This window comes from Ictidomys tridecemlineatus, chromosome 4 (genome assembly GCF_052094955.1).
Source record: "Ictidomys tridecemlineatus isolate mIctTri1 chromosome 4, mIctTri1.hap1, whole genome shotgun sequence".
Taxonomy (NCBI): Eukaryota; Metazoa; Chordata; class Mammalia; order Rodentia; family Sciuridae; genus Ictidomys; species Ictidomys tridecemlineatus.
Genome location: NC_135480.1, coordinates 113,428,516 through 113,440,940, shown reverse-complemented (window position 1 = coordinate 113,440,940; position 12,425 = coordinate 113,428,516). Strand labels below are relative to the sequence as shown.

At 40.2% G+C, this 12,425-nt stretch overlaps 1 protein-coding gene across 4 annotated transcripts in view; it reads right to left on the bottom strand.

Annotated features, from left to right (window-relative positions):
- Positions 1 to 1,780: 1,780 nt before the first annotated feature.
- Positions 1,781 to 12,425, bottom strand: part of Aplp2 (amyloid beta precursor like protein 2) — a 72,395-nt gene continuing 61,750 nt past the window's right edge. For 2 of the 4 annotated variants that reach the window (XM_021730127.3, XM_005330729.5), the window contains 6 exons: positions 10,805 to 10,957; positions 9,175 to 9,210; positions 6,001 to 6,086; positions 5,076 to 5,150; positions 4,597 to 4,752; positions 1,781 to 3,230 (listed from right to left, as the gene is read on the bottom strand). In XM_021730127.3, the coding sequence (XP_021585802.2) occupies positions 3,129 to 3,230; positions 4,597 to 4,752; positions 5,076 to 5,150; positions 6,001 to 6,086; positions 9,175 to 9,210; positions 10,805 to 10,957 (608 nt within the window). In that variant the 3' untranslated portion in view covers positions 1,781 to 3,128. The remainder of the gene's footprint in view (positions 3,231 to 4,596; positions 4,753 to 5,075; positions 5,151 to 6,000; positions 6,087 to 9,174; positions 9,211 to 10,804; positions 10,958 to 12,425) is intronic. The other 2 variants (XM_013360949.4, XM_005330730.5) reach the window with 1 other exon arrangement.

The window sequence follows — 12,425 nt, the reverse complement described above, 5'->3', positions numbered from 1 at the left end:
ACTTAAATGTTACCAGATTCAAAGACTTATATGTCGACAAATGTTCTATGGCTAGGCTGCTTAACTAAAAAGAAATTCTAAGTCCTAAATATCAAAGGACTGCCATGGAATTTGATTTTCAAAGGAGCTTGCTTCAGAACCTGTGCATGTCTTCCCAGGAAAATCATTTGTGTAGTTAGCTCAGCTCTGGGTGCATCACTCATCTCTTCTCTGAGAGGCAAGGGTCCCCCCTGCACTCTGCCTTTGGGATGTGTTTATCTTGGTTGTCCATAAATAGATCTTTGCTCATTCCTTGCTTTTCATACATTCTAGAATTTATTTTCAGCAGTGAAAGTCAAGAATCCACTTGGGGTCTCCTACATTCTGATCTATCCCCAGCTGTAGCTGTGCTGACCTGTTTGGATAATGTCTAAGTGGAAACTTTTGCAATTTCACCATCTCTGAAGTTCTCTGAGGTACATGATCAACAGGCGTGCTGGTAACGGATAGAAGTCCTTAGTTGACCAGTTGGCTAGTTCTAGTGGACAGAAACCCACTTCTAGGGCAAACTTGAAGACCCATTTTCTAAGACTGACATACAGTGAAGGAGGAACTCCATTAGAGCTGGGTTTGGAAAACCTCAGCTTGCTGTGACACAGGAGTACTATACCTCCAAATGTTAAGATGATTAAACTAGACACTGCCCATAAAAAGCTAGCAGATGGTAGACCTGCTAAAAAAAAAAAAAAAAAAAGAAGCTGGTCGGCTGCATTTGGAATCAGATCAGGAATGCTAGAACCATTTCCTGGCTGAGATTATTAAGTGACAACCTTCTTTAAAGCACACTGGCAGAAATTGGCTTCAAAAATAAAAAGGCCCCTCTCCTCCATGTCTTTCTTGGCAGCACCTAAATGACCAGGCAGAAGGGAGAGACGCTGGGGAAGCGAGAGAACCAAGGCGTTCAGTGGCTCAACCCAAGGTGCTCATAAAGTGCTCTTTCTATTCCAGTGTTCTAGGAAAGATCCCTCATACATACATATGTGTGTGTGTGTGTGTATACAATTACATACGGGTGTATGCAATATGACCTTGAAAACTGCTCCAGATATTTAAATTATATTAAATGGGGTAGGAATGAATCAGCCCTGAAATTTACTTTCCAGAGTATCACAGCATTAAAAAAGCTTAGTGAAGACAAGCATGGTGGTACATGCCTGCAGTTCCAGTAACTTGGAAGGCTAAGGCAGAAGTTTGCAAGTCTGAGGCCAGCCTCAAAAACTTCATTAAAGAGGCCCTAAGAAACTTAGAGAGACCCCCCATCTCAAAATAAAATAAAATAAAAAGAGCTGGGGATGTAACTGGGTTAAATCCCCAGTATGGGGGGCTGGGGGAGCATGAGTCTTAGTGGCAATAACACCCCCTTCAACTAGGTCTCCTAGTGGCAGGTTATTGAAGAAACTCAGAAATGAGGGCTGCAAACATTTCTTTGGAAATTTAGTGCCATAAGCCCTATTCATTCTTTCTAGTAACATTAAGACAAAAATTCTGTCATTAATAAAGTACCGGTAGCCGAATAAACTTTGCCAGACAGAATTTCTAGGCAGAATTTCTTATTTTTTGAATGAAAATGGAATTTATGCTCAAGAGTCAAGACTTGCTTAAGTTGGCTTATTTCATTCTCTGTGGAACAGCCCAGTAATCCTTCACAGAAAGAAGACATCCGTCATCTCTGAAGGTAGGAGGGGTAACACCATCATAACAGATCAATACTTTGCACAGTCAATAAAACAAGGAGTCTCAGTGGAAGTTAAAGTATTTATTGATGTGTTTAAACTCTGTACATTCTCCACAGATCATATTAAGGAGTCTGTAGGTGAAGTTTAATCTGTGCATAGTGGGAAGAGACATGGATAAGGGCAAAGGGAGGAAAGAAAACAACAAAAAAAAAAAAAACCAGGAAAAAAAATACACCACAGGTTACCAGAACCTTCAACTGAAAATGGGAAAAAGGAAAAGCTGTGAGCATCAACATGAACTATACAAGCATTACAAAGACTCATGTGAAAGAAACAAAAAATCTTCAAAGCTTTCCACAGTGTCTAAAGACCCAGTTTTGTGTACAACCCGGAACATTCTCTTATCACATAAATATTCCCCATGCTCTCTTCTGGACCCTCCCTCATCTACTTATAGTAGTGTCTTCTCTGGATGACAGGAGAGGAGGCAGAAGTGAAAGTACAAAAGGAGGCCAAGGGTCAGTGCCTTAGAGGGAGACATCCAAAGAAGAAGAGACTGCACATCTGCACACAATTTTAAGGGGAAGTGAAGAGTAAAAAGCTACAGTAAGTGAACTAAAAATAGTGAAACAATTTCACAAACTACAGGCTAGTTGCTGTGGAAGAACTGGATTTAGAAGGAAAGCAGCAGTGGACACCCCCATCTGTATGCATTAGGCTTGCCGAAAGACACGGGAACAAAAATGCCTTGACACCCCACCTTGGTGACATAACTAGTATGAAGACTCCAAGGCTCCCACCCAGACTGCAAACACTGGGCTTCCAAGAGACTACTGACCCTTCAGAATCATTTAGCAAGGGCATCATGATGTGCTTCATGGTCAACTGCAGTTTCCTATTCCACTAAGTTTCTCAGCAACTTTCTGAAAGTTTAAAAAGGGAATACTGCCTTTTTATCTTTTTTAAATAATAAAAATCAGAACAGTGAATGAGCCTAAAGAGTTGACTTACACACAATGTAACTGGAACAAACAGTCTGCATATACAGTCTATCATTGAAAATCAACAATTTCCATTTATATAGAGAGCATGTGAGACCATACAATAGAAGTGGGATTTGATTAATTTAAAAAAGAAAACTACATCCATCAGATATCTGCAATAGATTTTTTTTTCCATTTTACTTAAGGTTTATATATCATATATTGTTATATTAACATTTTTCACCCATTTAAAAGAATGGAAATTGCAATTCTACAGTAGTACTTTAGAGTCTTAAACAATCCAGGAGGTCAAGATGTAAGATGAGACCTTCTGACAGCAGCTGGGGGTCAGCAATTGGTCCAAAATGCGGGACCTGTTCTGGCCCACTGCACCACCCCTTCATTCAGGGTGCCACATGCTTCCTGCTACTTAAATCTGCATCTGCTCTAGGTATTTGTAGGTTGGGTTTTCATAACCATGGTTCTGCATCTTGTTCAGGTGACGCTCTTCTGGGGTAAGCATTGGGTCAACCTAGAAGAAAAGGTTAGAAGTCATTGTAATATATTTGAAGAGGCCTGTGCAGGGTCTCAGGAGACCAGAGTTATTTGCTGCTATTTGTAATACCCTGGGGACCAAAAGCAACCTAGCATCTTGTTTCCACTGAAGAGACCAAGGAGAGCTGGTGATAAGGATGCAGGGAGAAGAGAAAGGGGGTCAAAGAGTAATACCAGTTTCTGTAACTAGAGTCCTAAAAACTTAATTCTTAGAGCCTACTGAATTTCCATAATGCCAAGCAACTCAGTTCTGCTTAACTATGTGGGACAGTGAAGGCAAGTCACGTCACACTCAGCTATAAAATAAGGAATAGAGCCAGATAGTCTCTAGTCCTTTTGAATTCTAAAACTCCACAGCCAGGCCAGGCTCCAACAGGAGAAAATACTATTGAAACTTGCATTTGAACTAATAAGCCCTGAGCTCAATCCAGCATCTCTGGTGCCACCTCTCCCCTCCAAAAATAAACAAACAAACAAACAAACAAACTCATTTTTTAGGATACATTATAGTCCTTATTGTATTTATATTCTAGAATCAAGAAATGCTGGACATTTCCCACATCCATTAAAAAATGAGAGGCAAACAGTTCCAATTACAAATCAGAAGACAGAACAGAAATGGCCTGCTTTGGCTCTCTCTCAATTTTCTGTTTCTTTTTTGGTTTTCCCCCACTAAAAAAAGAGGAGTAATTCTGAGGGTGTAGTTTCATGGTAAAGCATTCATCTAACATGTGTTAGGCCCTGGGTCCAGTTCCCAGGAACAGCCAAAAAAAAAAAAAAAAAAAAAGTTCTATTTCCCCCACCCCCACCACCAAAAATGAGTGGCAGTCCTTGGTCATTAAATATCTAACACATCTCAAAAAAGGAAAAGCTAAGGCTGGGCATGGTGGTGCTAGCCTGTAATCCCAGTGATTTGGGAGGCTGAGGCATGAGGATCCCAAGTTCAGAGCCAGCCTCAGCAACTTAGTGAGACCCTGTCTCAAAATAAAAAATAAAAAGGCTGGGATGTAGCTCAATGATTAAGCACCCCAGGAAGAACAAAGGAAATACTCAGAAAATTATTTTTATTCTCCACAGCACAAAATGTTCTTGTAATTTTCTGATATTCACAATCAGAGCCCAAATTAATGCTGAAATCAACATATTTCAGTTATGGCTAACTTCCAAAATGTGACCTAATAATCCAGTGAGTGATGCAACTGATGATGGCAATGTGTTCACTACTCAAGAATTTAAGATGTTTGAATTCTACTAACAAGCCCCCTCATGGCACTCTAAGGTGGAAAGCAGAGAGGAAACCTTCATGAACTTGGGCCAAGGCAGAACAAAGTACAGCTCCTCACCTCCACAATCCCATGGCTAATGGTGCCATATTGCCTCTTCCTCAGCATCACCAGGCTGATGACGATGACTGTGGCAATGGCCACTGCAATGACCAGTAAGCCAATAAGAGCACTGCTGCTCAGACTGAAGTCCTCCCGCAGAGGTCCCACAGATTCCTAAAATATAGAAGATGGGGAACAAAGTCCAATGACCACCTGCAAACCATGAGACAGGTAATTCAAGGACGGTCACGAGCCTTTAAAGTTGGGTTTCTAAAACCTAAGGGAGCAGAACAAAATCCTACTTCACGTTAACTATCCAAATGGGAAGAATGCCCTCTTTTCCAATCTCTAGAGATTTTCATTTTAGTTTTCTTACCCAAAAGTATGAGAGCCCTTATTTGCTTAAAACACAAGTCTCTTCTACGTGAACTGAGCAGACTGGAAACAGCCAACATTGACATGAAATCTAGAATTGGGTTCTGGAATTAACCACATACCGGTTCTTCCTCAAGGCCTCCAACTCTCTCGGCATTGAAAATCATTTCCTTAACATCCAGAGTCTCATCAATGACCTGGAAGATTAATGAAAACGTCAGCAACTACCAAGTGGGTAGGAGTGGAAATTTACTTTAAGTATTATTGCTTCTTTTGTACTCCATTTGGTGTAGAAAGCAGACATATATTTGACACCTACTAACCAGTCAGTTCTGTCACAACCCCTTAATGCAAATGGGGATACAAAAATTACTGTGTGGGAGCTGGTCTAATAAGGGATTTCACTTGCATTTTTTTGAGGGTGGTGGTGGTGATGTTTACCTATTGAATCAGGGGTGCTTTAACCATTGAGCCACATTCCTAGTCCTTTTTATTTTGAAACAGAGTCTTACTAAGTTGCTGAGGCTGGCTTTGAACCTCCAATCCTCTTGCCTTAGCCTCTGGAGCCACTGGGATTACAGGCATGCTCCACCGTGCCTGACCACTTGCATTTTTCTTTAGGGAACTATTGTGGATACATGTCTCAGGAAAGACTACTAAGAAGCCATGTTTAATTATCAAACTTAGTTAAAAATAATCCAGAGACATAAATGACAGAAAACAGAAGAATATAAAGAGGTATAAACTCTGCAGTATAAAAACTAAGCCCAACTTTAAGTTATTAAATTGTTACTCACTTGAAAATGGCTTCTAGTGTTATTGATATGTTTAGTTGCAAACATTATTTTCCTACTGTATTAAGAGATAAAATACTACAGTGAAAGACTTCATTAGTCCTTCTCATCTGCAGATGCTAAGTGACACAGCTAATTTAGGAGGACAGCTGGAGTTTCCATCTCCTACTGGATATGAAGTGCTAACATCAGACCAATGATTCTAATGAGTCACAAAAGGAAATGTTCTGGGCAGAAGAGAGAATGGGCTCACCATATTTTCATCCACTTTATTCTTACTGTTTATCACTTTCTCTTCTGCACCAATCAGTCCCCCGTCCTGCTCTCCTACTCCGGACCCTGTGTGGGGAGAGATCACAGCTGAGTTTCTAGGAGCCCCACTGTGGGCCAATATCACAGAAACAGCAAATTTCTGCCTGAGGGCCAGGAAGCCCCCTCACCAAGTGCCTCCCCCACCTCCGACGCAATATGCCACTGCGTTCCCATGTTTGAGGATGTGCTGTGCTCTACAAGGATGAATGACAGAGGTATTTTCCAAGGACCAATGGGCATAATGTAGGAGGACAGAGAGCTTACTTGTCCTCCACTTGGGAAAAAAAAAAAAAGAAAAGAAAATATACAGCCTCCAGGGAGAATGTTTATTTTAAAATAGATAAAAATTGAGTCTGAAGGCATTCTAGCAAGAAAAACATGCAGTACCCTCATATGTGACACTGCTGAGCACCTGCTATCCCAACAACTTGATTCTTCACCCAGGATTTTCCATATGTACAAAGGAGGACAATCACACAGCAATGATCTGCATGTTTGCCTTGTGCATGACAGTTTACTCCACAGGTAGTTCTTTCTGTCTCAAATACCCTCCTAGACACCTCAAGCTCTACTATTTGTCCTTCAAGCTTCAGCTCCTCTTGCGGATACACACAGGTTATAACATTTAAAACCACACACTTTGTAATTATCAGTGTCCTTTTGTCTCTCCCATAGGTTGTATTCCTTCTCAGAGTCTAGATCCTAGATGATCACATCCTAAATGATACATACAGAATGAACAGGAACAAAGCATTCCATCAACAGGGAGAATTCTAACACCAGGGTGGGAAAATGCCTTTCTCTACAAGGAACAATAGTAACTCTTCTCTTTCCAAGGTCAGACACTGCTGAATCAATGGCACTTGAAATGATAGCATCCAAATACATAGCATGACTGACCCAGCACAGACAGAGGGAGGCTGAAAGAGGGCAAACCTCTTTGTATAGTTCCAAAGCACATGATTTCTAGTTATCGCAAGTTTCTTATTAATTATACCTATAGTTCTATACACATCTGTGACTTATTATAAACAGACCAACCTGACAGCATACTCAACATTCATTGGTAATTCTCTGCAAGTGAATAAAATTCCAATGTGAGTTTATGCACCATGGTGCTATTTCTGGGCTTGTTAAAGGCAGACAAGTCTAGCCAGAAAGCTAAGGGTTTTTTTGTTTATTTTTAGTGGTACTAGGGATGGAACCTGGGAACATTTTACCACTAAGTTACAATTTCAGTTCCCCTCCTCCCACTTTTTTTTTTTTTTTAAATTTTGAGAGGCTCTTAAGTTGCCAAAGTTGGCCTTAAAATTGTGATCCTCCTTCAGCCTCCCAAGTAGCTGGGAATACAGATGTGAATCACAGCTCCCAGCAATAAAACAAAGCTTTCTAGCTCACAACTAGAATCATTCTTAACACAGAACAATAGCAGAAATTAACACTACCTAATCTGCTGAACTTGAAGGTTAGTGAATTCATTAACATTATATATCATAGCAGCTACAAATGATTACTTTTTTCTAAACCTTTCACCTGAAAGCAATAATACTGTGCCTCAACTATTTGAGAAAGAAGGGAGTTACCTGAGCAAGGACCCAGCCCAACAAATCTAATTCTGAGCTCATCTATCTTGTTCCCTCTCCTCAGAATCTTGCAAAGGCAGAATCCAATTCAAAAAAATGTGGTTCTGAACCAACTCACACAAAGACCTACTACCAATCCACATATTTTAATACCTTTTTTTGGGGCGACAAGGTGCTGGGGTTTGAACTCAGGGCCTCACACATGCTAGGTGAGTGCATTACCACTGAGCCACATGCTCAGCTCCCTGTTATAATACTTTCTTGCTGGTAAAACCCACATTTTGTAAATATGAACCCAAACCACTTTGGTTTTATAAAGTACATAAACAAGGGACTTCAAGGGACCAAAAGTTAATGGTTAAATTGTTGCAACTCATAACAGTTTAAGTACAAAGGCAAAAGCCAGTTTAGTGTCTAGAAAATTCATCTTTATCTATAAACATCTAAGATGTGCTGTTGAGAGGAATGTTACCAGTGATCTCCAAAAAGAGACATACCCCAGTTGAACATAGTAAAGCATTTTCATAAGATTAAAATCACTTTTATGTTCTAAGAGTGAATTGTGGTATAAATCAGAATACCAAATTCTCAGCCAGGGAACACTGTTTGGTCCATCCATAATCAGACTGGCAAAGCCAAAAGAGTGGGCTCATAAAAAACTTGAAGTATTCTCAGTGACTTCAAAGAGTGGACTGCCCAACTACCCAGGGAATTCAACAACTGAGAATGGGAACCTAGGCAACAGAAACCACATGGGCTCTGAGCCAAGAGACTGGGTACAGATCCCAGGTCTTCTACTTTTTACATTCAAGACTTGCAAGTCATGGCAATCTCAGTAACTTCTTCAAATTGCCTAATCTAGAAAATAGAGCTCAAAATCTGCCCTACAGGGAGGTCTGAACCATCAAACAAGACTGGAGGGTCAAGGCATTCAGCACATTGCTTTCCTGAACTGTCTTCAAAACTACAGATTACTACAGCAAGGGTTTGTTCACCTGTCTCCACTTGTTGCACCTATCAGCTTCTCACATTTGAGAAATGCTACAATTCAGGGATATAAGATGAGTAGAACACAGGGCAGAGACAGTAAAATAGAAGGGAAAAAGATATAGGTGGGAACAGCAAAAAAAGAAAAGAAATGAGGGAAAACCAAAAACCAAAAACCTGACTGTAAATTATGCAAATTCTTACATATATTAGAACTCAACAACCAACCTGTTTAAACAGAAGCTATTTTTAAAAACCTACCCAGATTAAAATGATTCAGGAAAACATCTGTTTTGGTTACTTTAGAAGGAAAGCTTTAAGATGGCCATTCAGTAACCAATACCACTGACACTAGATTTTGAGTGTAGGAAAGCTGGCCCAGCTCACATGGAAGTAGAGCTACTCTGGCTCCTCTCACAGCCATGGCTGAAGAAATGAGGTGGAAAAGATCAGATGATGGCATGAAACAGAAAATGAAACTTCCAAGACGCTGGAGAAGTGAAAAGGAATGAAGGTCTTAAAGGGAACATCTTTGACAAACCAACCTTTTTTCATTGGATGGTACAACTCCGGCTGAGTGTCTAGCAGAAAGGAAAACAATAAAAAACAAAACAGCACAAAAGGAGATTAAGAAAGAAAATGGCTTCTTTCAGAATTTCTGTCTTAGAATTTCTCTACAGTGTCAACAATAGGCATTTTTTCCTTAAAAACCATTCCAAAATATCCCATAAACTAACAGCAGTAAGATCCACAGCAAATCATTAAAAGGTATCCTTGAAGAGACAAAAAGTAGTAATCTGACTTGTGCCTTTTGAGGGAATTTCTGAAATTAGTTTAGTACATGAAATTATTCTTCGAAAACAGCAAAAATTGAAGTTAGTATTGATTGTGGTTTGCTTGTAAGGAGACAAGGTCCCAGCTGAACTAATGTCCAAGATGCCCCAACCTCAAACAAGCATAAAAAAGTTGTTCATATATGACCACCCAATAGCCCCACAGGTTTGAGATTGTAAAATTAAGATAAGTATTAAAAATGGGGTAACATATCTTTACCCACTATTTTCACAGTTCCTGTTTTGTTATTAAAGGGCCAACTATTGAGTTTGTGTTGTTCAATGAGTAGTGTAGAAGGCATTTCTAAAGGCTAAGCTGACTGAACACATACCATTCAATTCGACACCTTCCCCAGACCTCTGTTCCAGCACTATACAGTCATGTGACTGTACCCCAGTGACTACAGGGCATTGTCAGTTGGGGTTCAAATCCTGACTCTCCACCTATAAGCTACATGACCCCGGGGACAAGTACTTAACTTTTAAACCTTGGAATCCTCAAAGGGGGATACTCACAGTACCTACCTTAGAGGATTACTCTGAGGATTGAATGAAAGCATCCAAGCCAAATGCTTAACTAAAGTTGGCATGTAATCACAGTTCCATAGCTGTGGGCCATTTTTATCATTACCATCACCATTAGCAGCAGCAGTAATCAGAATCTGATTATATATACTGGTCTCAGGGCATGGTCTCTGCAGCTTGTTTATTTCTGGTGCAGACTCAAGGTTTTTAGAGATACTTTTAGACATTGAAAACCAGCAAGGGAATAAAGGAAAGCATTCCTGACTAGGAGCCAGATGACATAGCTTCTTACCCTACCACACTGGAGATATGACCCTGAGTCAGTTCAGGCACCTCCTTAACCCCTCCCCTATCTATCTCCCAAGACTAACAAAAAAAAAAAAAAAAAAAAACCACAGTAAAATATAAAGGTGATATCTCACTTGCCAAGTGACTCCCACATGTGAGGGGTATCACATCAGCATGAAGAGCAGTGGGCTTGAAGCAATCAAAAGGGTTTTTTTTTTTTTGGGGGGGGTGGAGGTGGGGATAAGCCAGGGCCTTGTGCATGCAAGGCAAGCACTCTACCAACTAAGCTATATATCCCCAGGCCCAACAGAGGAGTATTCTTGACTTCATGGTGATACTGAAGCCAATTAGTTGGCAAGACCTAGAACAGTACCCACACACAGCAGGTGGTGTGGGAGTCTTGTCTTCCCAACTCTTACCAGTAATACAACCTCCCCAGCTCAACTCAGTTTGAAAACATGGACTCCACTTTTCTAATTTCTTTCTCCCAGACCCATGGATCAAGAAGTGCACTGAGGACCATACGCACCTTCATTCTCAGGTAAGGATGGGAAGGGATGGAAGGGGTGGAACGGTGGGATCTCGTCACTCTCCTCAGAGCTCACCCGGACGTCCATAGTGCTCTCTGAGATGGAGGCAGTGAACTGGTCCATGTCTGCTCGCTGTTCCTGAAGAAGTTCATCTGACAAAGACAGACACAGCAGGAAATAGAGATGCAGTTTTCACAAAGACCTAGTATCTATGTACAGGACCAGCAGTCTGAAAAAGGCTAATGCTTGTCATTTCAGAGCTCATGATCCACAGTGTCCCACCAGCTTACAACGCAGATGACCACTCAACTCCCAGAAACACCTTCCCCAACTCTGTAACACAGCAGAGCTTCAGCAAGGAACCCATTATCAGAGTCATACTGTTTCCACGATCTGGTTATATGCTCTCCTCCAAAGCTAGTTTTGGGTTGTTAATTGTACAATTTATGATGTTTTAATTGTATAATTTATGATGTACAACATGTTTTGATATACATAGTGAAATGATTACTAATAATGATTACTAATTATACACTCATCATCTTACTTTTTATTGGTAAGAATGCCTAAAATCTACTTTCCTGGCAAATTTTCAGCATACAATAATATTAACTACAGTGTTTACACTGTACATGCAGCCATAATTTCATACCCTTTGACCTATTTTGCCAATGTCAGTTAAAAAAAAAAAAAATCCATGCATCATGGCTTCCATAGCTATTGCCCAAACTGTCAACTGCCTCATCTACCTTAGATATTCTCTCTCTTTTTTAATTATTTTACTATTTATTTTTTAGTTTTCGGCGGACACAACATCTTTGCTTGTATGTAGTGCTGAGGATCGAACCCGGGCCGCACGCATGCTAGGCGAGCATGCTACCACTTGAGCCATATCCCCAGCCCTAGATATTCTCTTAACATACAAGAGCACTTTCTATTTTAACCTGTACAAAGAGAATTCTAGATTTTCTTCCCCACCTCAGTGAACACTAATACTACCATCCATCCACATAACTACTTTAACACCCGTACGTTATTCTTGATGTTCTTCCTCACCCCACATCTAACTCTCAGCATATCCCTTCACCCTTCTCTGGAATACCCTAAAAATATCTCCCATCATCTCAGCACACACTACCACCATCTCTCTCCTGGATTTTCATAAACATTTCCTATCTGATTTCCAAGTTTAATTAGCTCTCCACATGGCAGTCAAGTAAATTTTTTTTAATTCTTATTTTTATTTTTAGTTGTAGATGGACACAATACCTTTATTTTATTTGTTTATTTTTATGTGGTGCTGAGGATCGAACCCAGTGCCTCATGCATGCTAGGCAAGTGTTTTACCACTGAGCTACAACCCCAGCCCAATATATATATATATTTTTAAATTCATGTTCTTTTTTAAAAAAAGCATAATCCATATCCAGTTACTCCCTAGGTTAAAGCCCTCTAAAAGTTTCCTATTAAAATCTTAAATAAATCCAAATGCCTTGATTTTACTCAAATTGCTTCATACTCTGGACCCTGTCTATTTCCCAGGCCTCACTTCCCCTTATTATGATCTAGCCACACTGATCTACTTGAATGCACTGACTTAAATTTTAGGCTTTGATATTC